This window comes from Aureobasidium namibiae (genome assembly GCF_000721765.1).
Source record: "Aureobasidium namibiae CBS 147.97 unplaced genomic scaffold scaffold_7, whole genome shotgun sequence".
In the NCBI taxonomy this organism is placed as follows: Eukaryota; Fungi; Ascomycota; class Dothideomycetes; order Dothideales; family Saccotheciaceae; genus Aureobasidium; species Aureobasidium namibiae.
This window is the reverse complement of record NW_013581202.1, coordinates 276,907-304,694: the sequence shown is the minus strand read 5'-3', so window position 1 is coordinate 304,694 and position 27,788 is coordinate 276,907. Positions and strand designations below refer to the sequence as shown.

The 27,788-nt window shown below is 47.5% G+C and overlaps 9 protein-coding genes across 9 annotated transcripts; 4 read left to right on the top strand and 5 right to left on the bottom strand.

Annotated features, from left to right (window-relative positions):
• Positions 1-75: 75 nt before the first annotated feature.
• Positions 76-1,608, bottom strand: M436DRAFT_45005 (MFS general substrate transporter; the record flags this gene model as incomplete). The annotated part of the gene is made up of 1 exon (XM_013572504.1): positions 76-1,608. One exon carries the CDS (start codon positions 1,606-1,608, stop codon positions 76-78), a length of 1,533 nt encoding a protein of 510 aa, XP_013427958.1.
• A 1,346-nt stretch (positions 1,609-2,954) lies between these two features.
• Positions 2,955-4,516, top strand: M436DRAFT_44705 (uncharacterized protein; the record flags this gene model as incomplete). Its single annotated transcript, XM_013572450.1, has 4 exons — positions 2,955-3,011; positions 3,080-3,673; positions 3,731-3,871; positions 3,920-4,516. 4 exons carry the CDS (start codon positions 2,955-2,957, stop codon positions 4,514-4,516), a joined length of 1,389 nt encoding a protein of 462 aa, XP_013427904.1.
• Positions 4,517-5,066: 550 nt separating this feature from the next.
• Positions 5,067-5,990, bottom strand: M436DRAFT_44576 (uncharacterized protein; the record flags this gene model as incomplete). The annotated part of the gene is made up of 1 exon (XM_013572417.1): positions 5,067-5,990. One exon carries the CDS (start codon positions 5,988-5,990, stop codon positions 5,067-5,069), a length of 924 nt encoding a protein of 307 aa, XP_013427871.1.
• A 2,135-nt stretch (positions 5,991-8,125) lies between these two features.
• Positions 8,126-10,441, bottom strand: M436DRAFT_45521 (choline dehydrogenase; the record flags this gene model as incomplete). The annotated part of the gene is made up of 7 exons (XM_013572595.1): positions 8,126-8,539; positions 8,593-8,972; positions 9,020-9,227; positions 9,291-9,887; positions 9,943-10,032; positions 10,072-10,295; positions 10,348-10,441. The coding sequence occupies 7 exons, from the start codon at positions 10,439-10,441 to the stop codon at positions 8,126-8,128; spliced, it is 2,007 nt and encodes a 668-aa protein (XP_013428049.1).
• Positions 10,442-10,925: 484 nt separating this feature from the next.
• Positions 10,926-11,781, bottom strand: M436DRAFT_63119 (uncharacterized protein; the record flags this gene model as incomplete). Its single annotated transcript, XM_013572652.1, has 2 exons — positions 10,926-11,497; positions 11,550-11,781. The coding sequence occupies 2 exons, from the start codon at positions 11,779-11,781 to the stop codon at positions 10,926-10,928; spliced, it is 804 nt and encodes a 267-aa protein (XP_013428106.1).
• Positions 11,782-12,962: 1,181 nt separating this feature from the next.
• M436DRAFT_63118 (uncharacterized protein) lies at positions 12,963-14,297 on the top strand (the record flags this gene model as incomplete). Its single annotated transcript, XM_013572651.1, has 12 exons — positions 12,963-13,148; positions 13,252-13,287; positions 13,439-13,450; positions 13,601-13,629; positions 13,747-13,760; positions 13,820-13,823; positions 13,920-13,929; positions 14,008-14,012; positions 14,062-14,084; positions 14,126-14,131; positions 14,224-14,230; positions 14,282-14,297. 12 exons carry the CDS (start codon positions 12,963-12,965, stop codon positions 14,295-14,297), a joined length of 348 nt encoding a protein of 115 aa, XP_013428105.1.
• A 6,977-nt stretch (positions 14,298-21,274) lies between these two features.
• On the top strand, positions 21,275-23,504 carry M436DRAFT_45269 (uncharacterized protein; the record flags this gene model as incomplete). The annotated part of the gene is made up of 3 exons (XM_013572550.1): positions 21,275-21,888; positions 21,941-22,397; positions 22,641-23,504. The coding sequence occupies 3 exons, from the start codon at positions 21,275-21,277 to the stop codon at positions 23,502-23,504; spliced, it is 1,935 nt and encodes a 644-aa protein (XP_013428004.1).
• A 705-nt stretch (positions 23,505-24,209) lies between these two features.
• M436DRAFT_72158 (dTDP-glucose 4,6-dehydratase) lies at positions 24,210-25,596 on the bottom strand (the record flags this gene model as incomplete). The annotated part of the gene is made up of 3 exons (XM_013572731.1): positions 24,210-25,362; positions 25,408-25,522; positions 25,572-25,596. The coding sequence occupies 3 exons, from the start codon at positions 25,594-25,596 to the stop codon at positions 24,210-24,212; spliced, it is 1,293 nt and encodes a 430-aa protein (XP_013428185.1).
• Positions 25,597-26,416: 820 nt separating this feature from the next.
• Positions 26,417-27,461, top strand: M436DRAFT_45443 (uncharacterized protein; the record flags this gene model as incomplete). The annotated part of the gene is made up of 2 exons (XM_013572584.1): positions 26,417-27,181; positions 27,240-27,461. The coding sequence occupies 2 exons, from the start codon at positions 26,417-26,419 to the stop codon at positions 27,459-27,461; spliced, it is 987 nt and encodes a 328-aa protein (XP_013428038.1).
• Positions 27,462-27,788: the final 327 nt, after the last annotated feature.

Below are 27,788 nucleotides of genomic sequence, written 5' to 3'. Positions count from 1 at the left end.
TCTCGACATGACATGGCTACCGAAATTATATATATACATTCGAATCCGTCATCATCCTGAAATCATTAGAGCTCATCATGTTTGGACCTTCTCGTCCGCTGTCGCTTGACTCTTCGCCTTGTCGACCTTGACGAACCCAAGGAAGACCACCAGTGCTGCACCAGCCAATCCAACCTCAAGCCAGAATGCGTTCTTGTATTTCTTCGCTACTCCTTGGTCTGCTGTCTCGGCTACAGTTATATCTGCTAGGCCGAGAGCAACTGCAATACCGAGCTGCAACAACACGTTGATCAGCGCACCCGCGAGTCCCTGCTGGCGCGATGGTAGACTTGTTGTAATGAAGATATTTGTGACGTTGAACGTAATATCAATGCCAATCGTGCAGCAAACCATGGCTGGGAACACCCATGGCCAGAAGTTCTGCCCGCCCACGGGGACGAGAGCAAAGAGCAACGGTGCTATGATCCACGCGACGGAAGCGATCCCGATGAGTATCGTGCCAGGAAGTAGGTGGAGTATGAATCCTCCAACAGTCGCAATGATGCACCCTCCGATAGCGGCTGGACTCCACCACGCGACGAGCTGCATAGGAGAACCATTCATGATCTCGCTCATGTAGTTTGTTGCGTACAACAGGTAAATACCACAGCCGCCGTAGGTGAGCAGCAGAGCCAGGACGAGAGGCTTCATGTACTTGATCTTGAACAGCTCTGGTGGCAGAAGAGGTGCTTCGGCGACCCACCCCTCCACGTAAACCGAGAGACCTAGAAACACAACACCAATGACCATGGTCGCAACGATGTAGCTGGTTCCCCACTCATGTGGTGCGCCAGAGCTTCCCGTCAGCGCGAAAACAACCAGAATAATGCCAACAGAGATGGTCAAAGTGCCGAGCCAGTCCATCTTGACGTTCATCGCCCGTCTCTCAGCAGTGTCGGATGGAATGGTCAAAAATCCAGCAAGACCGCTGAATGCGCTGATGATAGCACCAATCCAGAAGTACCATCTCCAGTTAGCAAATTGAGCAGAGATACCCGCGAAGAAAATGCCGGCAAAGAAACCCAAAGGAGCCATAGCGCCGTAGATGGAAAAGACAAGGTTCTTTCTTGGACCTGGTCTGTATATCGTGCCGAGTAAAGCCATCGATGCCGGAAGGAATGCGGCTGGACCAAATCCTTGGAAGGCACGACAAACATCCAGCATAATTTCGTTGGTCGAGAACCCTGCAATAATGGACCAGACGACTGTCCAGATGATTCCACCAACGTAGACAGGGTATGCTCCATACATGTCGGCAATACGTCCAAGCGGAAGTAGGAACGTCGATACAACCAGCGAAAAAGCTCCCGCTGGCCAGGTTGTCGATTCTGGCGGTATATTGAGCTCAGTGGCCAGTGTTGGTATCAGAACGATGAAGCCGGAGACGTAGAACTCGGACATTAGTTGTGCCATGACCACAGCGAACACAAATCCAACTTCCTGTGCTGTTGTCTGAAATTTCTCAGGCCTTTCTCGTCCTTTTCTCTCCCATCGGGCTTCTTCTGATTCTTCCTCAAGGTCGAGGGTAGGAGGATGAATCTGCCCATCAAGTGGCGATCCGTCTTTCATGGTGATGATTGTGTGGTTGAGCCCAGGTGAAGATGTTTGCGATAGAAGATATCAAAGAGGCTTATCAAGGACAACAGGAGAGGAAGACCGACACATATGAAAGATGCAGAATACCTCAACAACGCTTACCAATATGTAGGATGCTTAAAAAATGCCGAGCAAGTTACTCATACTTCGACGTTCGTGTTCGCGAGATGTTAAGTAAAAGACGACAACGCAGAATGTCGTTCCGGCACGTTATGACGCTCCGAATACAGGGCTGATGTGAAAGAGCGTTCCGACTGGCTTGATATGATGACCGTTATGTTCTTTTTCTCACCAGAAGCGAATGTCGCATTCACCTACCACTTTGGGATGTCCGATAAATCTTGGCATGGACTTTGCGGTGTCCGCGAGCTCCTGTCCTTTATGTGTTTGTCATCTGAATGGACAGATTGACCCTCTGCAGACAATGTTGCTATTCCAGAAAATGCCGTGAGAATAACTCTTCTCGATGGAAGTCATCGTCTCCTTCGGAGTAGTTGTGCATGCCATATGGGAAGGTCGTGAAGAGTTGTTGCAAACCTGACCATGATGTGGTCCTTGAACAAGTGCTCTTCTGGTCCACCTGCCTCAATGCTGCTATGAGGTTTGGAAATCTTCCTGTCCTTATCTTTTGCTAGTACTATCGCATACATGATAGTGGGTTCGAACTGACACTGTAGAGGCTTACAGAATAGCTTGGGAGTTGATGGCTTGCGACTCATGCACATGTGATAGTTGGAACAATCTCGAATCGTGTAAGCCTCTGATGTCCGATCGGGGGTTCATGATTCCCTGCTTTTGTGCATGACGGCCAGGTTTGCTTTCCAATAGATCGACTGTGCTAAGATTAAGGGCAATAATGGTGACGCCCGCTTGGCTACAGCTGGACTCCATCCACGCCGCCTGACTGCAGCAGAACGTTCTGCGACCACACTTCTGGACAGGGTCCAACTCGGCTACGTTTCTCATGCTGCTGGCCTTTGATCTTTCGAGAGCTAGACCTCGCACAAGGTCCATGATCAGATAAGATCATCGACGCTCGCATCGTATCCCTGGCCAAGACACGGAAACGGAGCCGGTGGCTCGAGCACGAACGCCGCCTTCCCCGTCGTGACTCGGGGGCAAAACCTCTCCACCGGTGTTCTCGTCGCCGGCTCTGTCCCTACGACCCCGCCTTGGCTCTGAGCAACAGCTGAACTCAAAATTCGATAGAGAGAAGCAGTCAGATAACTCGGCGACTTGTGCCTGCTTCTCTTTGTATCCTATCACACATGCTTCTTGCTTGTCCAAACTACGTCGCCAAACTCGTTGCCGTCTAGACTATGGTCGGCGTGCCCAGGAGTACAGGATGTGCGACATGTGTGTCAAGACGCATCAAGGTACATCATCACCCTATTGGAAAACTACCAGGGACCTCCGCGTCTGACCCTGCTTTCGAACATGACAGTGCGATGAAGGACGGCCGACATGTCAAAAATGCGAAAAGGCCGGGCGCCAATGTCCTGGCTATACCCGCGAGCTGCAATTTAGAAACAAGATGGTGACGGTCGTGTCAAAACGTGAGCGACCTATAATCATCAACTCGGTATCCACCACGTCACCGACAGAGTCGAGTTCTAGTGGTGGTGCTTCGCTCGACTCACGCAGAGATTCTGTCGTTGTGACTCCTCCAATCGTGACGACTCCTCCGGAACCAGCTGTGAAATCGCTGCACCTACCTCGAACGGAGCAGCTTCAAGTCATGGCTGCGTTGATAGACGGGTTTGCACCGCCCTCAAAAGAACCGACACAAGGCCCTTCCATGATACGAGAATGGCTTTCCTTTGTGTACTATCGTATCGGTGCACTCACACCCCTAGACCTGGCTATGCGATCAGTTGCTTGCATGCAATTCGGGCTGCGGAAAAAAGACACGCGGTTGATCAATGTCAGTCGCGCGTACTATGGTGGTGCGCTTCAGACGTTGCGAAAGGCCCTCCTAGCCCCTACCACAGGACAAGCGGAGATGCAGAGTACAGTGATGCTTCTCACATTTTACGAGGTAATCATTGAGTTTTCCTTGCGAAGTAGAATTGCTGTGAGCTGATCATCGTCTCAGCTTATGTCAAATCGGAAAGAAGACGAGTGGGTGCGACACTCCGGTGGGTCGGTCGAGATGATGCGAGTACGAGGCCCGAAAGCATACGCAGATCGAAAGAGCTTCGATTATTCCATGTACCTTGTGTGCAGATACTACATCGTAAGTGTTGAAGCCTGAAGAGGCACCTGGATACTGACCGAGGATCAGGTCATGGAAGCATTCTACAAACGCAAGGCCTGTTTCCTTGATGATCCAGAATGGAACACGTTGGCCTACGATCCGGATTCTGTTGAGGGAAACTTCCGAGAAGCAATGTTCCGGATACACGTCCAGATTCCAGGTTTGATTCGCAATGCTCAAATGACCGCTGCCGGACAGTACGACGCTTTCGAGCTGATAAAGAAAACCGTGGAGTTACGGACGGCTGTCAAATGTCTTTACGACCAGTGGATAGTAGCTCTAAAGGCGACAAACAACATGCCGATCGAGATTCCAGGCGAGGACGAGCTTTTCCCAAAGGTGTACCATTTCAACAATCTGGCTGTACACGGTTTCATGTCGCAACACTGCTCGACGATAATCCAGTTGAACTCGGTCCTGATCCAGTGTGGCTTGCCAGGAAAAGAAGCATATATCCAGGAGTGTCGCGAGCAAGCGGAGCAGCTATGCCGATATGTACATTTTGCTCAAGGCCGTGTCCTCGGATCCATCTTGCTGCACTTTTGGCTCATCACCGCGAAGCGACACGCTGATGAGAAATATCAAGATTGGATCACTGCCAAACAGGCTGCCATCCAGAGATAAGAACAATATACCCACGACAGAATCAAGACCTAGACCAGCAATATTTTACCTTTCTTTGTCTCGTGTTGAACCCTTCTTCTTCAAATGGCGAAACAAATTTTGTTCCAACAGAATTTGGGACAGCAGGGGAACTTTGGAAAAAGGCTGTAGGGGAAGTGCTAGAGTAATACCATGATGCCATCCATCTCTTTATATGTAACATCATCATACAGAAACTCTTGGCGTCGCTAACTCTACTCAAAGCGGAAGCATCCTGCGAGACTGCAACCGTCGCATCCCACACTATGAAATCGATCATGATGACTTGCGTATCGTTTCCACTCGTCGGATACCTTCGGAAAAACAGTGACATGCCGTGTACTAAATACCAATGGTTCGCTCGGATCATCAGCGACACGATTGCCGCTTTTATACCTGGGGAAGAAATGAAGCCGGAAGTTGATAAATATTTCTAAAGAACAAATAAACACAGTATCCTAAAAAAACAAAGAGACATGCCGGCAAAGGAAAAAAATACGATAGCTTGAAGGAAAAGCATCACTCCGCTTCATCAACCTTGCATCCTCAGGCCCCTGGCCACATCACTAACCTGCTTCTTATGCCTTAACCGACTCTCAATCAACTCAACCGCGGCAACAGAATACCTTCTTCTAGACTCTCGATTTCCCTCTTCTACTCTAGCTGTCGGCGATACAGGCGTCATTGCTTCCTCGACCTGCTCACTCCACTCGTTCGGAGAAGACCAAACCGGTTGTGTGAATAAGGGCTTTGAATTTATAGGTTTGCTTGGGCTGGGAGGGTTGGCTTTTGCAAACACGAAAGGGCTGAAAGGTGGTGCTAGTGGACTTGTGGCTTTTGCGTAGGTTGTTTTTGGGGTTGGGGTGAAGTTGTCTGCGGAAGGGCTTAATGGTGTGACGCGTACAGGTGGTGGCTTTTGTTCTGCGACCCGAGTGTTTATGATTAGAGGTAGAGGTAGTGGATGTCGAAGTTCATGAGAAATGGTATGATCGCCTTGATCTCGGGATAAATCGAGATCGAAAGGCTGGGCATACAGAGCTGGTTCTGAGAATCCAGAGTCGGGACTCGAAGAGCGGACTTGGTATTGATATGTTTCTTCTGTAGGTGTTGTATCTTGGTTTTGAGAAACGTGATATGCAGTCCAAGCATTACTATTCTGAATCGCTTGCTGAGAAGCCTCGATGTGTATGCGAGCGATCTGCGATTGACAGGCCGACAGGGAAAGTAAGAGCGAATGCAGAGTATGATTCAAGTTCTTGAGGTACTTTCGTTGCGAGTTGGCTACCCATTTTGCTTTCCTCCTGTCGTACCGTTTTACGTCTGATTGATCTAGTGTTTGCTGAGCTCGCGACAGTTGTTTCTCTATGTCTGATATGTGATGCTTGAGCTGAGCAATCTCATTGAAGAGATGAGTCTGCTGGGTCCAGAGGATGTAGTATGAGCCTTGATATGCCATTCCAAAAAACTTAACCAGCCGCTGTGAGTATTGATGGCTACCGGTGAACCCTGCTGGAGAGTATCAGGAATAGAGGAAATAGATACGTCGTGACTGCTGCTGGCCGTCAAGGTATATCGTTCAACAGCGATCAACCGTAGGCTTCCCTGCTGTACAACATCAGCGTCCGAATCCGAAGTCGAAAACGAGTACCTACTTTGTGCAAGTGCGGAGACTCGAAACCATATGTCCGGCATAGGAAATGACCTTTGATTGTTGATGGTGGCTTGCAGCCAAGCTATCAATCCTTTCATGACTTGGACCGCCCTAGAAGGCGACAGATTATGGTCATTGATGATGACATCAACTGCAATAAACGGACAACAAAGGACCTGAGATCTCAGTAATTGGTCAACCCATGGCAATGTCCATAACATGCAGATACTGACGAAGTGAAGGCAATGAGGTTTTGTCTGCGAAGGCAGAGTTGACTCTCAGGCGAACAGTGCATATCTTTCTATGATACTCTGACAGTGCTGCTTCTCGCATATTCGGAATAGACTTACCAGAATTTGTAAAGAAAAAAGAATAATACTCATGTCGCAACAAAGAGAAATAAGAGTAACGTGGATCCCGGTGGGCTAACAAAGAGAGGCGCATTCCATAACAAATGCGGAGCCGCCTGAGCGATGCCGGCGTACAAGCACGTCAAGAATGTCACCGCGTTGATGGCTATCGATCCTTGGACATATATTCAATAAGATGTTCGGAGATGAATAGTGCATGACAAGAGTATAGAAAAAAGATCGGTGGACGGGTGATGCCTCTCCCAGGTCTGTGCTCACTCCAACCTCCTCAATGTCCACCACATCTTCGATCCCATCGAACACTGGTAATGTGCTATCATATCGGCTGCTATGTATGTATTTGAACAATTGTCTTTCACACAAGAATCCAGCTCACAGAGGAGACGGTCGAGGCCGCCCAATCGCAAGATCCACACACATTGATCATGTCTGCAAGGACACCCTACTCGAACTGTGGTCTACAAACCGAATGCTCAAGCTCCTTCCTCAACTGCAAGTTGCCTTTATCACACAGTTCTGGATCAGAAAAGTGGCACTGTGCGGCATCTGTAAAATGTGTCAGCGTATTGATACCAATCATCAGGGACTAGGATCGTGATAATTACATTGTTACCCACAATGTGCTGGCTGATGTATGAGAGCTAGTCCCGAAAGAAGAGGAGGATAAGTACGATGAGCGCGTCGACTGACTTGCGGATGTCGATGTCGGTGTTACTGTTATTGTCTGACTCGACGTTGATGAGCGCCCATAGGAGGTGCTGGAGGACCGCCTGGAGGACCGCCTGGAGGACGACTTTGAGCTTGAAGAGCGCTTCGAAGATGAGCTCTTAGAGCGTACAGAAGATAACAGCGATGATAGCGATGACAGTGCAGACAGTGATCCCGAAGAGACTGTCGACGTTCGAGACACGGACATTGTCGACAAAGAGGAAGACAGCATTGTGCTTGATGTCAGAGAAGGCATCGGTGCGTATGTGAACACTACGGCTGGCGAAGCCGTCGTCGTCGGTGCGGGTGTAGGTGGACAGACTGTCGTCAACGAATGCGGAGAAGTCACTACTGCTGGACTCAAGCTCTGTGAAGAAGACGATTTTGTTGACGAGATGGATGATGACACAGAGAATGCTGTGATGGTCATTGTCTTGGATGATGCTGGCATAATGGTTGCTCCACATGTGCATATCGATACACATGTGCATGAGAATGTTGATGCATGTGTGCAGGAGACGACCGTTGCAAGTGGAAGTGACGGAATTGCACCAGGTGGCGACGAGCGAATTAGAGGCGGTGTCGATGGTTGCGAAGGAGTCACTGTCAAGAGCTGTGACGAGGTTGACGTCGACTTTATCGAAGTTGATGCTGGGCACGTTGAGGGGGATGGTGGAGATATCACAAGCGATGACGGTGGAGAGGCTGGCGAAGACACAGACAACGACGGAGGTACAGGGGCAGTAGTTTGCGTTGCACTCTGTGCGGACGGTGGTACTGGCGGCTGCACTCTGGACGGTGCTCCTGAAGTTGCGTTTTTGATCATGTCTGCGGCCTACTCAGTTGTCAATGGTTGTGGGGTCAAAGTGGCTCTCGCAGTTCAGTTCTGACCTTCTCAGCTACACCATATACGACAGCTTGCAAATGACTTGCGGGGATGACTGGCATGATCGATGCGTCCACCAGTCTCAAGTTCTGAGTGCCATAAACGAGTAGCTGTGGATCCACGACTCCTCCCAGATCCAGTGGCAACATGGCGCAAGTACCACTTGGGTGGAACTCTGTTTGTAGATTAGCCTTGATGAACTCTAAGATCTCCTGGTCTGTAGCGTTCGGGCTAGGATTGAGTTGGAGAGGCTGTAGTAGTTTCATTGGTGTTGTTGCAAGCACTTTGCGATTGTACACAATCGAGGCTAATAAGATGTCAAGGTCAACTGGGTTCGAGCCGTATCGAGGATCGATGATTGGAGGATCGAACGGGCGCGACGAGATCAACTACACAAACAGTGAGCGGCTTCCAACAGACACAATCAGGTCACAATGCTTACCTTGACAGTACCGCGAGAGAAGGGCCTCATGTTCACGTTTGAGAAAGCGCCGTAGTTGAAGTTTAGCAACTCGTAGACCGCTCTCTTTGGATCTTGTAAAGCTTTGGTCAAGAGCTGACGCTGAGCGTCAAAGCCTGCGAGCACGTTCGGATGAATATCTGTTGGCAGCCAATGCGTTGCTTTCTGAGTCTGAGCTTTGGTAATGATTGAAAGCGAGCTGTTGGTCAAGACCGAGAGGGCAGGAAATGCATTGCCGTCAGGAGGTCCAGCAGTCCAAGGTCCGGTTCTGTTCGCTTGGTAGATGGCACCAAATTGGTTGAAGAGCGTATAGTTGCTTGCGATTTGCACACTTGTCAAAGACGTAGGTCTCTGGTAGGGGTCTGTTTATTTTATTAGAGTGTTTTGAGACGAGGAGTAATTTGCTCACAAAAGACTCCAACGAGAGCGTGATCCTGTAGATTCATACCAACACCTGGAAGGTCTACCATAACGGGTATCTGGAGTGGCTGCAGTTCACTTGACGGGCCGATGCCTGATAGCTTGAGGATTTGGGGGGTATGTATTGCCCCCGCAGCTATGATGACCTCTCTGACAACAGTGATATTCTTTCTGGGGGCGGAGGCTGCGGAAGCAAACTAAAAGACAGTCAGCTATGGCCGGACTTTGTGTAGCAACTTCGGATCGCCATGTATACTGACCTCTACACCATTAGCTTTCAAAAGACCTGGACCAGAAGTTATAGGTGTGTTGGTTGGCTCTCGCTTCTGCTTGCGGAAGCGGGAAGTGAACGCATTGAGGACTAAGTTGATGGGCCATGGTCTTGGGCGTTTTGACACGATAGCGTTCTGAGTGATGTTGGAGAACAAGCCATCAGGTCTGGAGTATGAGTTGCCTTGGCCCACGCTGGAATCGCCAGGAGTAGGTATCGTCGTATTGGGATTGCCGGATCCTCCTTCGAACAAGACGCGGGTGACGTGTTGGTTTGTAGAGATCCAGAGGTTAGGCCTCGTGGCGTATGGCTCGAAATACGCCGAGCGAGCATCGCACCTGGTTTGATTTGCTGGATTGAGTGATAATGGTAGAAAGGATGCCCCAGCGGTTGTGCCGTCATTGGGATCGTAGGACACTGGCATTTGCAGCTCGTTCAGCGCCGAGAAGAAGTTGACCGTCTCGTTATAGATATGGTTCGAGAAGCTGACGTTGACGGGACCACTGTGGCCATGGACAAGTGGATTCTGATTGATGCCGACCGCGTTGGCAGCGTCGCTTTGTGGATGAGGCGTGAAGGTCTCGCTCTGAGATGGTCCTTGTCAGCTTCAAGTTCTAGATTACTCGGACGGAGACATTTACTTTGACGAAATACGGAAGCAGATCCCAGAAGCTCCATCCGGGATTGCCTAGAGCCACCCAGTCGTCGTAATCGCCAATGCCGCCTCTGTTCTACAGCATAGCGTTGAGGACGGTACCACCACCGAGAACTCTGCCTTGGGGCAGTGCACGAGTCCTGCCGTCCAGAAATGTCTGAGGTACCGTCTGGAGATTCCAATCAAGAGAGCTACCAACACCTTGTCCTGCAAAGAAGGGTATCTGGATCCAAGGCTCATTGCTGTCGGCTGGGCCAGCTTCGAGCAGGAGAACATTGGTCGCAGGATTCTCGGAAAGGCGGTTCGCGACTGTAAGTCCACTTGGACCACCTCCAACGACTAGCTGTGTCAGCCGCCGTTGTTCAAGCATAGTAGGTAAATGTTGGCTCACTAATGTAGTCGTACGAGTCCAGCAACGGAGAGTTGAGCGGAAGACATTCGGCTGCGTGCAAGATGCAAAGTAAGAAGGCAAGAAACAAATTCATGTTGTTGGAAGATACACTGTAAGAGGTAATGCGTAATTGATCTGGATGCAGGTGGTGTCGGCGAAGTCTCTTTCGATGCGTTAATCCGAGAGGCAATCGAAGTTCAGTTGCGGCTTCGTCATCAGATCAAGGCAGCTGCCACCGTCGATGGCGGAAAAAGAAAGCATTAGCATGCGAAGGCTTCCAAGTTCTTCCCGAAACAATTCAAAGCATGATCGGAAGGAAGCGGCTCGTTCCCGCTCTGTGCGTTCTGCCAAAGAATAAGCATCGTTGGCACTTTCATAGGGAAACGAATGTGACAAAATAATTTAGAAGCGAATCGACATAATAAGAAAGTGAACAAGGAGACCTTCGTAAAACGCAAGCGTGGGTATAAACAAACATGACGGCCTTCCGATTTCCTCAAGGATCTTGCCCGAGATTGACCCAAACTCCAATAAACACAAAGAACAAGAACACCAAACATTATAGCTTCGACACGATATCATGGGGCTTCAACCCTCTCGTGTCTCTCCGGAGGATTCGAGGGTAGCTCGAAGACCGGTACACTGATGTTGCTGCCGTGGGAATAGTAACCCTTGTGGAAGCCATACTTCGGAAGAGATGCTTGGGGTTGTTTGGGCGCATACGTCGAAGTCGACGCAATAGTTGTCATCGTTCCAGACTTTGAAAGCGTAGAAAACGAACGCCTGCGGTAGTTTCCGTGAGCGTCCATCGGTTCCAGGCGCTGTTCGAATATGTTCTGAAGAGCAAATCTTTGTCTTTCCTTTCTCAGAACCAAGAGAGCCATGAGCAGAGAGAAGGCCAGGGGAAGGCCAACGCCCAAAGCGACTCCAATCATCGATCCTACACCGTATTGGTGACTGCCCTGATTGGCCGGGGCCGAGTAGTTCGATACGAGGACTTGAATTTGTGCCGGACGTAGCACCAAAGCATCGCCCTTGACCATAGTGAAAGTCGAGTGCGTGTTCTGACACTGACCACCGTTCAAACCACAAGCAAATGTCCGTGAGTTTACATCACAGGCGGTCAAGCCGATAGCAGTCGATTCGTTGACTGCATAGTAATGTCAGAAACATCTCATGGTTGCAATATCATCTGAACGTACCATCAGTGCAATATTGGGCACACTCTGGGGATGCCCATGCTTGGTCAGTGCAGGAAGACCGAGAAACAACACCTCCTCCGAAACACAATCCATTATCCATGCAGAAAGAACCGGTAGGACAGCATGATGATGTTGCGGCGTTGCTGTTACATGGTATGTCGTCCGAAGTAGTCAAGCCATCCGGGTAGTAGCAAGTCTGAGCGGAGACAGCCCTCAATAGCAGAGAGGCCATGGCGAGTACGCGAAGCTTGTTAAAGAACGGCATACTGGTCATTTGTTTTGTCCAGAGAGATAGACACTGTAAGGAGTGGAAGACAGCGAAACGGCTGTCGGCTGTGAAGCAACGAAGATCAAAGCAAGTAGGGAGAAAGAGTCAACACACTGAGAGCGACGAACAGAGATCATAAGGTAGACTGAGGACGTTACTTTCCTTACCCTCCTGTATCCGCAATCATCCCGGACGGTTGTGCTGGCTAACGGCCTGCAGTCCCGAGCAAGGGCGGGTTGATTTGAGATGCTGTACATGCGCCGCCATTGTTGAAGGACGGGATGCCTTGGCTGAAGATGCTAGACAAGATCGAAGTCAGAAACCCAACCACCCCTTGTCAACCCCACAAACAAAAACTCCACCGATCGACATGATTGGCTGGTACCAATATCCCTTAGCTAGAATGAGCGATAGCTTCGATGGGACATCGGGAGCCATCTTTCTGACATCTTCCTCTGTTCGTAAGAGTCCTTCAATCTTCCATCTCAGTCTGTGTACTCGTATCAGCTGTTTTGCTTGTCGTGGATCATTGTTTGCATGCACCTGTGCATAGCTTCTCTGCATGCAAGAAGCCTGACCCGATCCAATCTCCAGGAATTTGCGCACGCCGCCGTTTCTCAGGGGTCGCATGGCTGGCGGAATACACCTGTCAACCTGCATTAGACTGCTTTCTTCCACGCTCTAGTCTCAAAGACACTGCAAGATGGCTTGCGTAACAGCGGGTGTGCCGTGCGGCTGTATCGCTTAAATTGAAAAAGAGGAAAGGTGACCGATCGAATTCTTGCAATGCTCTGGACGTCCGTTTCGAGAAAGGAGCAAGGCTTCGAATGCGAATTTTGGAGACCCAGGAACCTGGCCACGACAAAGACTATCTCAACTGGTGCGTCTGCATGAACAAAGCGTCATATTTTGTGCTGGCTTGAATGCTTGGCCGTGTGAGCTTTGCTGAGCATGCGGCACTTGAACATGAACGCAATGGTGAGGAACGAGCATACATGTGACGTGTTCAAGCGATAATATCCGGGTTGAGACGATTGATGCATAATCTGTAGTTAGGACAACTCGATCACGGGATATCTGTCGTTATCGCTCAACAATGTGACCGGATACAATGTGGTTCGCACACGTCTTGTGCTACATTCAGAATGATGGTGGTTGGAGAAAGACTTGAATTAAGCTTTGGAAGTCAGCAAAACTATACACAACCTCTTAGAGATCTGCTACGTGTGACTTTTATTCAAAACAAGGTTGTTGCTTGCAACGAACAACAAGGAGAAGAAGCCGATCGAAAAGACAATAACAGGAAACGCTATGTGTGGGTTATTCAGTCAGTACGAGACCTTATTATCAAGAGAGCCAGGGTGTCTCCATCAACATGGAACTACATGGTTTCTTAGACAACACGATGTCTGCTATTACTATAGGGCATAATAGATGTATAACAGTCTCTTAGGCCCTATTTACTTTAAAGTTAGCGTACTTCTAGTACTGTAAATTTAACTAGCGTTATACTTACTAAATATACCCTTATACACTAAATTTGCTAAATATGCTTAATATTATCTAATTATATAATTACTTCTCTTTTATATAGCATTCTTACTAAAATCTTAAGTACTAGATAGCCTTTAAGGTATAGATTAATTCCTTAAAGTTTAGTATACCTCCTTATACTATAGTATATATATAAACCTTTAATTAAAAAGAGACTTTACTTTATACTCTTAAAGATAGTAATAAGAGTACTAACTATTAGGGTAAGAGCTATAAAATACTAGTATAGACTCTTATTACTAAGAGGCTAAGAATAGAGTATAATATTAAGCTTAGTAGCTAGTAGTACTATTTAAAGAGAAGCATTCTTAAGGCCTTATTTAAGAAGTATAAGAATTTACTTAAGTACTCTAGTATTAGTTATCTTACTAATAGTACTTTTAATCTTAGTAAGAAGGCTAATAATAAGTATATTACTATATATAAGGAGTTACGCTACCTTTTCTAGTAAGGTATACCTTATAAAAAGCTCTATAAGAAGCTTTAAGGTAATAATATAATAACTAGTAAGTATATAGTAACTACTACTACGCTCTATAAGTAATTAGAAAACTAAAGGTACTAGGATATAAATAAAAAGGAAAAGAATTAGCCTTTATAGGTGCTTAATAAGACTAATACTATAAATAATATTAGACTAAGTAATACCTAGAGCTTTAGATTAAAAGGCCTTACTAGCTATATAAATAGTATAAAAGTTAATAATAAATTAAGTAAGAAAGAAGTAAAATAATAGTACTAGTACTTATACTAGTAAGAAGTAAGAGAATTAGTACTTTAAGAAATACGTACTAATAGTAAAGCCCTTTACTCTTTATAAGAAAATAAAGGCACTTACTAGTAATATAAGAGAACTAAGGTAAGCGTAAGAAAGAGACTAAGAAGCGCTTTTAATACTACTATTAACAAGATTAAAGAGTTCTTAAAAAAGCTTAATAAGGCTATTAAAGCTCTTATAATAATAAAGGCCTTACTAGAGCGCTCTACTAATACTAGTATTTAAACTTATACTTAAAAGGAATTCTTAGCTATAGCCTTTAGTATTAATATAAGGTATATAAACTTCTTAGCGCTCTAGTAGCTATATATTTACTATTAGCTTAAAGAACTAGTATAAGTAAAGACCTTTTTTAACTTTAAGAGTACTAAAATATAGTATATATAGATATAATACTACCTTCTTAAGGCTAACTATATTAGCTAAAAGAATATAAAGAAGAACCTTATTAATAATAGTCTTTTTAGCTCTTAAGGTAATAGTTCTTTAAGTAAAGTATACTCCTTTAAATAAAAGAAACTATATTAGTATAAGTATTAAGAGAAGAAAGATAGTATACTAAGTATAAATAAGCTATTTAAGGTATTTAAATATAATAAATTAGTAAAAATAGTAGTAAGAAGTAGTATATAAGGGTAAAGATATATTAGTAGCTAGAAACTAGCTAAAATAGTAGGATTTTAGCTAGTTTTTAGCTTCCTTTATACTTTACTAGTTACTATAATTCTTTAATATAATCTCTTAATCTTAAGGATATAAGAGCTACTAGAAATAGCTAAAACCCTACTATTTTAGCTAGTTTCTAGTAGCTCTTATATTCTTACTTATACTATACCTCTTTTTCTTAATTTCTTAGTATAATTATTCTAATATACTTATACTATTTAATCTTACTTTTTCTTTACTTCCTTTTTTAATTAACTACTATATAGCTATTTTCTTACTTATATAAAAGCTATAATCTTACTATTATTATCCTTCTTATTCTTCTTTTTCTTATTATTATTATTATTACTATTATAATTAACTACTTTATTCTTAATATTAACTAGGAAGTTTAATATTATAGTAAGAGTATAGATTAATATAATCTATATCTTTAAAGGGTACTTTAAAGCCTTATATATTACCTTTTACTTTCTTTTAAACTTACTAAGCGCTATCTTAATAGTAATATATAAGTTAAAGTGCCTTAGATTATATAGCTCTTTCTTTAACTATAGCTTATTACTACTTTATTTATAAAGGTAATACTAAGTCTTTTAGTGTAGCGTAAGTACTATTAATAATAGTACGTATCTAGAGTTACTAAGAAAGTACTAGCTAAGTTAAGGTATTTAAAATTTATATTAATAGGCCTTTTTAAAGACCTTACTATTATATATAGACTCTTTCTAATTAGCTATAACATAGGTAAACCTACTATCTAAGTCAACTATAATAAGGGCCTAAATACTGCCGAAGTAAATAGGGCCTTACGTTATTTATGTTCTTAAGACCTAGGACTCGGAAGGGTGTGATTTACCACCTACTCTGCGCACGCTCTCGGTTTTCTGCCAGTGTTTCCTTATCGAAGTCAGACTCTGTGCCAAGCGTACGCGAACGCCAGTAACCGCTAGTCGTGGTGGGTGTTGTCTCATGGGTGTCACCTCATGTATTACAACCGCGAGTGTTTGTCCGTAAGCCATACCACAGTTTCCTCCGGAGGTTATTGACGTGATAATGTATCGAGAGTAACACCAACAACGATAACATAAGAGGGAGTCGATCTGGACTTAGAGTCGGCTCTCCAACCACCGGAACTGTTGAGCTCAGAAGAGGCCTCGCGTGGGTGTCACATTGCTGCCATGTTGCAGAGAGAACGTGTTGTGTTTCCAGTAAACGACCTGGCGATTTTCTACAGGCCTTGGCGCGCTCATCTTCCCCTCAGCGTCAAATGTCGACGTTGCTGAAGTATCTCCTCGCCGTATCGATTCGCAATAGCGCTGGCTGCTATGGCTCCAACACATAGGCACAGCCGCATTGCGTGACGCTCTTCGACGTGGCCACACTTGAGCAAGTCGGACGAGTGGCTGATGCTTGATGTCATGAAGCTTGATTTTGGGAGAGCGGTAACAAGAAGAAAGTCCAAGGCCGAGTTAAAAAAGCCAATAACGACCAAAGTGACGATTGGGCGCTTGCCAAGCCAAGACTGCGGTTGCGATGCAGGAAAGTGAGTCTGGCGCGAGCAAGGAAGGAAATGAGTTGCAAGAGCTCGTTTGCACTACCACCAACGTAGGGCGAGAATATTACCTCCATCATTTGACCCTCCCTTCTCTCCTCCCTTTTCCCTAAGCATGCCATAGTCGCTCGACCAGCTGCAACACGCCGAACAGCTCGTTGCTCAATCGTCAAACCGGCCTCGCGCATCATCACTTTTGGTATGTATCGATGTTTCAAGCGACCCACTTCTTCCCCAGCTTCTCGTGGGCACAGCCACGCTCATCACATCAGAGAGCATCGCCCTGCCCTCGAGTGCAGGCGAAAATCAGTTACGCAAGGACTGCGCTTTCCTGTTGTTGTTTCGCGCCTCGGCCGCTCAAGTGAACTTCAATTTGCCAGCTCAATGCCATTTGCCGCTGGCGGCACCTTTCTTTCATTCTGACTTCGAAGCTTTGGGTGCTAACATCACTTTCCGCTCAAGATACAAGGCTCTCCTCCCAACCACTTTGTACTTTCCGATCCCTTTTCTTTTTCTTCTCTTGCTCTGCCGTATCTGCGCCTCGGTAACACTTATCACGAGACTTGATTCTTGGCGCCTTTTCCAACCAAGCATTTGAAATGCGTAAGCCCAGATTCTTGTCTATCTTGTCCCGTTTGACACCAACTGACAAGCCTTTTGAAGATTCAATCAAGCACCAGGCCCGCAACATTGCCTGGAGATACAACGACGGCGAGTCAAACTACAACCCTTTCGCCCGACGCTCTCGGTCTTATGTTGGACGACCCGAGGACGAGGACAACCACCTGCAGCGTCGCCATACAGCAGACCAAGTCATGTCGGACGGCACCAGCAGGCGCAACGATATGCGCAATGTAGACGATGCCGACTTTGCCTACCCGCATCATGCCAACACTGCGCCGCCGGAATCTAGTACATCTTCCGACACGCCTACATCCAATGGAACCCTGGTCGGCCAATCAGACACTAAGCCATCTGGAGAAAAGGATACTCTACCGCTGGACAGGGACAATTCTCGCTCCATGTCAGAGAAGAACGTCACCGAGCCTGAGCACAAACCCCGCAAGCGTCTGGCCCTTATGAACCTGCTCGGTGCACCCGATCGCACCAAGAAGGATGACTCTGACCTCGAGCGTGCCGACACTGGCGAGAGCAAGAAGAAGAAGAGGCACCCGAAGATCAGCGTTGTCAGCCAGTTCAAGGCCACTATCCTTGGCTCATGGGTCAATGTCCTTCTCGTCTGTGTTCCCATCGGGTTTGCTCTCCGATACTCACACTCTAACGGATATGCTATCTTCATTGTCAACTTCATTGCAATCATTCCTCTCGCAGCCATGCTGTCCTTCGCTACCGAAGAGCTTGCTCTGTACACTGGCGAAACCTTGGGCGGTCTTCTCAATGCCAGTTTCGGTAACGCTACGGAACTCATTGTCAGTATCATCGCTCTGGCGCAGAACAAGATCCTCATTGTCCAAACTTCCTTGATTGGAAGTATGCTGTCCAACCTGCTCCTGGTCCTGGGTATGTGTTTCTTCTTCGGTGGTATCAACCGTGTCGTTCAACACTTCAATATTACTGTCGCTCAGACGGCCTCAAGTATGCTTGCTGTTTCGATCGGTTCTTTGATCATCCCCACGGCGTTCCAGAGATTCGGCAACAACCCTGCTGGTGGTGTTGCACCTATCTCTAGAGGAACGGCTATCATCTTGCTTCTCGTCTACTTCGCCTACCTGATCTTCCAGCTCAAGACTCATGTTGAGATCTACAACACCCCCAGCCAGAAGTCCGAGAAGAAGAAGGGCTCTACTCGCGAGAAGGGTGAGACCTTGATGGGAATTGCTCGTATTGGTGCCGGTACTGCTGCTTCAGCTGGTGGTCAAGTCAACCAATCCAACCTCGTCCACGAGGAAGAAGAGGAAGAAACACCTGCACTGTCTGTTATTGGTGCTCTCATCACCTTGACTATTGCGACGGTCTTTATTGCTTTCAACTCCGAGTTCATGGTCAGTGGTATTGACTACATTGTGGACCAAGGTGGAGTCTCTGAGGAATTTGTTGGCCTTATATTGGTCCCAATCGTCGGCAATGCTGCAGGTAAGTAGCGCCGTAAGTGTCTGAGGGACTCCGAAAAGCTAACCTGACTAACAGAGCACGCGACTGCGGTCACTGTGGCTATCAAGGACAAAATGGACCTTGCAATTGGCGTCGCCGTGGGCTCGAGTATGCAAATTGCGTTGCTCGTCCTTCCCCTCATGGTAGTCATCAGCTGGTGCGGTCTCGGCAACGACGCTATGACTCTCGATTTCGACGGATTCCAGGTCGCAGTACTCTTCATCGCTGTGCTTTTGGTCAACTACCTCATCCAAGACGGCGAAAGTCATTGGTTAGAGGGAATTTTGTTGATGGCGGTCTATATCATCATCGCAGTCAGCGCATGGTTCTATCCGGCATCAGGCGATCTGGTCGGATAAGATTCTCTTCCTTCTGTCAATTCTGTTATTCTTGGGATCTCCTATCTGGCGCCGCATCGACTGATTTTCCGCTTCCGCTGTTGCAAAGTACTATTACTATTTCTTTGATACCCTGTCTTATTTCATCACATCAGTCACCACAGACCACTTTCCTGTGCGCGGAGACATGTTACGCGGATGATCATAGAAATGCACAGTTTCTGTGGTAGATTGGAAGCGTCCGCTGAGAGTCGTGATATCATCGGCTCTCTATGGATTTTGCTACCATCCAGAAAGAACTGTGCATTGTGATAATGTCAGCTCCGCTTGCCTGTGGTCGTGAGAGCAGGTGAAGATGACGATATTTAGCATATGGGAAGGCACCACACAAAGGCTTTGGATCTTGATTCTCGACATCAACTTCCTTCCCGAGCGTCTTACTACCACTTCACCCCTCTCCTTCATTCTCACATGTCTCAAGAAGCTACCGATCACTCCAGACAAGCCTCACATTCGGTAGGCTGAGCATGAGCAGTACGGCGCCATGAATCTCTTGGGGCTTCACCTTATCTACCTCTCTATCACAACAACAGCATCAACTTCCTTGGTCTCTTTCCTTCGTCCCTCCTCCCTCACACTGATACCAAGACTTGGTTCATCGCTCAAGGTAAGCCACGCTTCACCTCTCGAGCCCATTGGTCCTATATATACCTCGTCTGTCGCTCTCTACTTCTACACCTCAACGCCCACTTCCACCTCTCTTTCCGCTTTTTGAACCTCACCTCTCCTTCCACTTCTGATCTCCATCCCTCCTTCCTCCCTTCCTTCTTCCCTCACACCACCACCTTCAAAGCTTACTCGTCACTCAAGGTAAGCTTCTCTTCATATCTCAAGCCCACTGAGACTATATAAACCTCCACCTCCACCTCTCTTCCCACCCCCAACTTCCTTCCATCCCTCCTTCCTCCTTTCCTCCTTCCCTCACACTACCACCTCCAAAACTTATTCGTCACTCAAGGTAAGCCTCTCTTCACATCTCAAGCCCACTAGTTCTATATAAACCTCAACCCCCACCTCTTCTTCCACTTCCAACCTCCACCTCTCCTTCCACATCCAACTTCCACTCTTCCTTCCATCTCCATCTAATCCATCTTCATCTATCATCCACCTTTCCTTCTATCACCACATACAGCCAACACTTTCTCCTCTTTCCACCTGATCCTCCCACTCACATACCATTTAGCTGCTCTCGAGCTTGTTCTGCCATCAGAGCAAGCTTGGCCTGCAGTATCAATTTCAGAACGGCCACCAACAGCCAACCCAACACAATCCAAGTCATCGTAAGTACTAGTCTCTCACTGCTTCACTGAGCACCACTTCATATCACTCTCATCTCCTACGGATGCACATGGCTTTTGGGCACTTATAAAATTGCACAGTTGTGTTGAGATCAGAGTCGCGTCCAGAGAGAGCCTTTGAACCAATCACTGATTTTAACTTTATAGAACTATGGCTCCTAGCAACCGCAGAATTCCGCTCTTTGGCGTGGTTCCTGAAAACGTCGAAGTTATCGACATTGACAGCCTTCCCGATTCCCACATAACACACATCGAAATCGACGACGATATCAAGGTCGAGATCAAGACCGAGCCGGCATCTGAGTCATCAACATCGGCTTTGATCGCTGGTCTGGGCAACAGTATGCTGAAGCGCAAGCAAGCCGCACCGCCTCCTAAACCCATGGACCTGGATGCTCAGCACGCTCAGCAGCAAGCCTTATTTGCGCAATTCGCTAGTCAGGAGAACCAAGGACCAGAGCAAGATCCTGAGGATTCTCAGGAGCCTGAAGAGCAAATGCAAAACCCAATCGAACAGGAATACCAGTACTTCCAAGACAAGGCCGCCTTCGAGCAAAAGAAGCGGTCTGGACAGATCACCGACCAGGATGAACTGGAGTTCATGAGGAAGGAATCTTCCTACACCCGAAGCAAGCGCGATCTTGCCGCTCTCATGGAAGAAGAAGAAGAAGACGAGAACCCTCTATTCGAGCCTCCTGATGTCAAGTCCGAATCTGGAAGGAAGAACATTGTGCAGTCAAGCAATCGCCCCAAGAAGAAGGCCAGAATTTCCAAGTCACAATCTCGCAATGATATCCTCAGAGCTTCCATGCCCCGACAATCGACAACTCTTAACCTCGGAGGCCACACCGACTTTTGGGAGAATGCCGATGCTGCAGAACATATTCAAACGGAGCTCGACTACGAGAACATCGGAAAAGGACAAGGAGGTCGTGCTGCTGCTCTAAAAGGTTTCACCGAGCGAGTTCGTCCCGAAGTCAGGCGTATAGATAAGAGACGACTCAGGATAGCGACATCATCATTTACAGGCAAGAAGGGAATCGCCAAGTATAATAGAGGTGTCGGAATGCGCAAGAAGGGATGGACTCTCAGTGGCATGCTCACGCCACTCAAAAACTATCAAATCATCAACTGCGGATGGATGAGAAGACGAGAGATGCGCGCGAGCGCACCCAGAGGGGGTATCTTGGCCGATCAGATGGGCCTTGGCAAGACCGTCACATGTCTAGCCAACATCGTCAACGGAAGGCCTCTGGAGAGTTTTCCCCCTCATCTGCAGCCGGAATCGCATACTACCCTTATCGTGGTGCCTTCTAGTCTGCTCGGACAGTGGAAAAAGGAGATCAGGCTTCACGTCAAACAAGAATTCCGCCGCAAGGACTGGGGGCTCGGCTGGGTCTCCGTGTTTAGGGACAGTGAATCCGAGCAACACCACCCTATGGACTTCGAATCGCAAGACATCATCCTGACCACCTATCACGACGTAAGAAGCAGTTGGCCGGCTTACGAGATACCTGAAGGTCTTTCAGAGGCCGAAAGACAAGCGTTCTGGATGGAAAACGTCTACGAAAAGAGAGGACCTCTTCATAGATACAGGTTCCTTAGGATCGTTCTTGACGAAGGTCATGTAATCGCCAACCCCGAGACGCAGATAGCTAACGCCTGTTTCAATCTCGTGGCTGACCACAAATGGGTCTTGACAGGCACGCCGTGAGTAATTTTACAAACGATCGACCATACGCACAGCTAACCACTTTTTTAGGATGGTGAATGGAAGCAAAGATCTATACAGTTTGCTATCCTTTATTGAGCACCCTACGGTGATGAACATGCAGTTTGAATCCTTCAAGTCTCACTTTTGCAACACCAGAGATCCTATGAGTCTCGACGCACTAAGCCAGGAAATGGTAGACAGTGTTGCGTGCTTCACTCACAAAGACAAACTATTCGACGCCAGGCTCATCACCCTTCCTAAACCTCACAACACATCTCTGAAGATCAACCCAACTGAGTTGGAGAAGGAGATCTACGACATCATCCGTACTCGCTTCAAGGAGCGAGCACAAACTTTCGACGAGAATGGAGAGCCAAGAACAAAGCAGTTCCACATCTGGGCCATGTTTACTCTCTTACGTCAGTTGACAGCCCACCCTTTACTGGTACCCATGAAAGTTTGTGACTATCTCGAACCCGAGGACTTTGTCAAACTCGATAAAGCAGTCGAAAGACAAGCCGCTTCTGGCGACACTCCAGTCAGCACGATTCATGCTTTCAAAGAGCTCATGAAGAGTCAGCGAACACTGGTCAAGGCTCGAAAGGAGAACGGCATCACTTTGGATATGAGGAAGTCTGGATCTATCGATGAATATGACGAAGGAATTGACGACGTCGAGGAACTGAGAGCACCAAACATCATCAAGAGAAACAAGAGCAAAAAAGGAACCGGTAAATCTCACGGCAAGGACGTCGCTTACGGAGACTACATCGGATGTTTCAAACGCAGCGCAAACTATCACGTCAACAGCGAGCGCACGGCCTGCTGCTATTGCGGTCGCGCTAATGACAATCCGGTCATGACCTCGTGCTACCACTTCTACTGTCACACGCATATGGAAGATCTGTTGAACGAGGCAGCTCGTCGCGACGTCGATCATGCCATCTGCGTCAAAGAAGGTTGCGGGAAGGTGATCACAAGGTCTTTAATCATCGACCCAGAAGTTGCCATGAAGCCCAAATATCTCGATGCCGACGGTAACGTCCTTCCTTCCACCAAGACTCTCGCAATCAAGGCTCAAGTTCTCAATTGGATTGACCCTAAAAGTGGAGGCGATCCTGATGCCAAATGCATTATCTTTTGCCAATGGAAAACCTTCCTAAGACTCCTCAGCCAGATCTGCGAGACCGAGAAATGGGACTACGTTACCCTGCACGGTAGCATGACCAAGAAGACTCGTGACGCCAACATCGAAAAGTTCAAGAACGTCGCCAGCGTCAAGATTCTGATTGCTACACTCAAGACCGGCGGTGTAGGTCTCAACCTCACCTGCGCCAGATATGTTATCAACGTCGACCCTTACTGGAACTCGGCCGGCGAGATCCAAGCCTTCTCGAGAGTCTATCGCATTGGCCAACAAGAAGAGACCGAATTTGTCAACTTGACTCTGGCTGGTACAATCGACGAGCATCTGAACGGCATCAAGGAACGCAAGAAGAAGGAGATCGACCAGGTTACTGCTGGTCACAAGAAATTGACGATGAAAGACTTGCTCAAGACTTTTGAGCCCACCGTGGAGGAGAAGAACTCCGAGGAAAGCGCCTCTGAATAGGCAGCAAATTATGATATGTACACTTAGAAGTCTTTATATTTAGCACAAGATAACCCAAAAAAAATACTGTACCCCCAAAACAAGCTCCCGATTTTGACTATGTCAATGCTCATCACCGCTCTATCTGGCCCCTCTACTGTCCTAAACAACTCTGTGCCTTTTTATAGCTAGTTTGATGCCTTCCAGCGGAGATGAGATGAGCTGAGATGGGAAGTAGGAGTCTTGAAATATGACTATGTCATTTGTCTCCATGGTGCTGACCCAGATCTGAATACCTTCGTGCATTCTTATAAGTGGTTTCCTCCTCGTTGAGAGAGATGAGATGAGAAGTTGAAGTCTGGCAATATGACTATGTCATTTGTCTCTGTGACCTTGCTCTACACATGAACAAGTTTGTGCCTTTTCATACACGATCTCTGCCGGCAGAGATGAGACGGGATGGGGTAAGGCAATTGACATGAAACATGACCAAGTAAGAAGCTTCTCTGGAGCTGGCTCTGTTTTGAATACCTTTGTGCATTTTTATAGCTGGACCCGAGTAGGCAGTGCTTGCTGGGAAAGGGCTCTCGGGCTTTCGATGGACTTTGCGGCTTTTCTCAAGAGCACTGTGCATTTCCATAGTTGACCCACTAGAATACACAACAGATGAGATGCTTTCACCAGAATCTTTGGTATACCGACAAACAAAGTACTTGCTAGGTTCAATCACACCTTGACCGCACCAAGAACAGAATCCGTGTGCCCGTTTTCTTTGAGCCTCTTGACATCTGGCGAGCCATCGACTTCATCATACCCTCGCTTGTCATTCTTCTTTGACCCAACAGGAGAGTTTGCCAACTCTGTGTCTCTGGCCTGATCAGTCTGCTCATCGGAAGGTATTGTAGGGAAGGGAGTGAGTCGATCGGAAATGTCGCCCCACCATGTTTCGCCATATTTCCTGTACCAGTCGACTGTGGTGCGAAGACCTTCTCTGAACGGTGTCTTTTGCTGCCATCCCAGTTTCTTGAGCTTCGAGCCGTCAACAGCATAACGATGGTCGTTGAAAGGACGGTCTTCGCAATGGACGACATGCTGGTAAACCTCCTCTTTGGTCTCGTTGGAGAATCCAAATTCGCCCAACAGCATAGAGCAGAGTGTGAAGTTGGAGATTTCATCCGAAGAGCCAACGTTGTAGATGTGGCCGACTTGACCTTTGTGGAGGATTGTATCGAAGGCGTCAGCTGCATCGCCGGCGTAGAGGTACCTTCTCGTGTGTGTTCCATCGCCATGCAAAGACAACTGCTCATTACGTTGTAGGAGCATAGAGAACTTGGGAATGACCTTCTCGGGAAACTGATTTTCACCAAAAATATTGTTACTGCGCACGACAATGGCGGGGACCTGGAAACTCTTGCGATATGCTTCCACGTACATCTCTGCAGCTGCTTTGGATGCCGCATAGGGATTTGTTGGTAGAAGGAGCGCATCTTCCAAAAGGTCTTTACCATCGTCCTTGACTTCTCCATACACTTCGTCGGTCGACACGTGTATGAACTTCTCGACTCCGTGCAGCTTGACACACTCGAGGAGGACGTGTGTCCCGACGACGTTTGTACTGGTAAAATCGTTGGAGTTGCCGAAAGAAAGGTCAACATGTGTTTGGGCGGCAAAATGCATGACTGTGTCGATATCGTGCTTTCGCAAGCAGTCCATCACGTCCTCATGTTTGGTGATATCGCCTTTGTAGAAGGTGAAGTTTGATTCCTTGTCCAACTGCGCCGTGTTGTTGAGTGTCGCGCAGTAGTCCAGTTTGTCGAACGATATGATGTTGTAGTGGCCATGATAAGTTTTGGTAAGGTGTCGTACAACCCACGATGCGCTGTAGATCTTAGCGCAGTCGGATTGAATTTGCCTAGCTACCTACATGAATCCAGCACCACCCGTAATCATGATATTGTTGATGTCGGGTTGAGGCTCAAACCTAGTTGATCCTTTGAGAAAGGGGGCATCCTCCCAGATGGATGCATGATCTTTCAACGCTGAAAATCGGTCAGTCAGCCCATTGCCTACGTTCGTAATCTAACACACTCTTTGATGGAATCGAGCAGGGCATATTGAATTAGCATATTCGCAGAAAGACAGAGTCTCTGTACAAGCGGACATCTTGATATGAATGATTGGAAGTATGGCACTCCTTGCATAGTCGAAGGTCAAAGGAATTCATCCTACATTGATCGATGTGTGAGGAATCTCGTCTGCGACCACACTCATGCCTGCGAGGCATGGAAGCGAGCAGAAGCAGACTCGCATGACAAGGGCTGTGGACAAACTCTCCTGAAGAACGACTGCGCGTAAAACCGAACCTACGCTATAGGAGACCGTTTCTGACAACCATCGTTCATGGAGCGAAGAACCAAAGCGTGCGTAAGCTCGATCTGAATCACAGGAGCAAACAGGAAACGGCAAGGCTGCACTTTCCGAGTACGATGTTATCTGTGAAGAAAGGCATCCGCGACAGAACTAGGTGGTTGGGGCCGAGATTCGAGAGCATGTGGCCTGTGCTCGAACACCCCTAACCTCCACACAGAGCCCCCCTGCTCTCCGCCGTTCTCACCCCTTTGCACATGCCCGACACCTCTTTCTTGATTTGCGAGGAATCCTCGAGAGCTGAAATTCCACAATCCACCGGTCATGTACGCCGGGCCTCGTAATCTCCCTTTGTAGGTACCCAAATATGGCGCAGGTCACCAACGTCCTCGTGTCGGTATATTGCCATGGCGTTTCTGGCAGTGTGATAAAAGGCACATGGTTTCCTCGAGCGAATCGATTAATTATGCGAATTTATCTATACCATGGCTACTACACATGAAACGGCAGTTGAGGCTGTCAAAATCGAGGACCCCGCATTTTTTGAACAGCACAACGACATTGAGATGGAGAATCAGGAAACCGATGAGCTGCTAGATGAGAAGGAGCACCTCGACGAGGAAGGTCGAGATATGCCTGCTCCAGCAAAGAAGCCATCGAAATTGCTGGTCTGGATTGCCATCAACATCATCGCCACGACCGCCATTGTCTTCATCAACAAATCCATCTTCGACGACCCTTCCTTCCGTGGTGCTCAAGTCTCGTTCGCAACATTCCACTTCCTCGTCACGTTCGCGACCCTACACACTGTGTCTTCGAGACGATTCGGCTTCTTCGATCGGAAGCGGGCTGCGCTACGAGATATCCTTCCGCTGGCTGCGGCCATGTGCCTGAACGTCATCCTCCCGAATCTCTCTCTCGCCTACTCATCCATCACCTTCTACCAAACCGCCAGAGTGTTGCTAACACCCATTACTGCATTCCTCAACTATGTTCTATACCAAAAGAGCATTCCGAGGCAAGCTGTATGCGCGCTGGTCCCTGTCTGCGCTGGCGTGGCCATGGTGACCTACTTCGATGTCCGACCCGGAGCCACGAGCAAAGGAACAAGCTTCTATGGTGTAATATTCGCCATGAGTGGCGTTCTCATGAGCGGCATCTACACCTGCTGGATTGGCCATTACCACCAGAAGCTACAGATGACGAGTCTACAACTTCTCCACAACCAGTCCTTGATCGGAGGCATGTTGCTCATATACCTGATACCATTCGTGGACACCCTTCCAGTCTTCAGCGAGGTACCTCTCCACCGATGGATGATGATCATGATGGTAAGATCTCCAGTACACTCCTCTCTCTCTCTCGCACAAAAGCTAACAGCAGAATTAGAGTGGTCTTTGCGCATGTCTGCTCAACCTTTCTCAATTTGCTATCATCGCTGGAGCGGGTCCGGTTGCCAGCACAGTGGTGGGACACTCCAAGACTGTCACCATCGTCACTCTGGGCTGGATCTGGACAGGCAGTGTTATCAGTGGTTACAGCATCCTCGGTGTCGTGATAGCGATGGCTGGTGTGATCTGTTACTCGACGGCAACTATGAGAAAAGCCTGAGCTCGAGCACTCGGTGACTGTAAGACCGCAAGACACATTTTTATGATACCTAGACTACACCTGTTCGATCCTTCCCCGTCTTTTGGTTCAGTGCGTCCGTGACAACCTAAATGTGTCTAGTCTATGTTCTACATCTTTCGGTCGCAGGCTGACCTGCTCGACCGTGTATTCTGAAGTTACGCTTGTTCAATATGTCCAGGTGGGCACGGCATGTTACAACGATCTGGAAAAAAACAGCAGAAAGTTGAACTCGAAAAATAAGAAAACATTTGTGATACCGCTAATCCACAACAACAACAAAAACACCAATGCAATGCAAAGATCTAA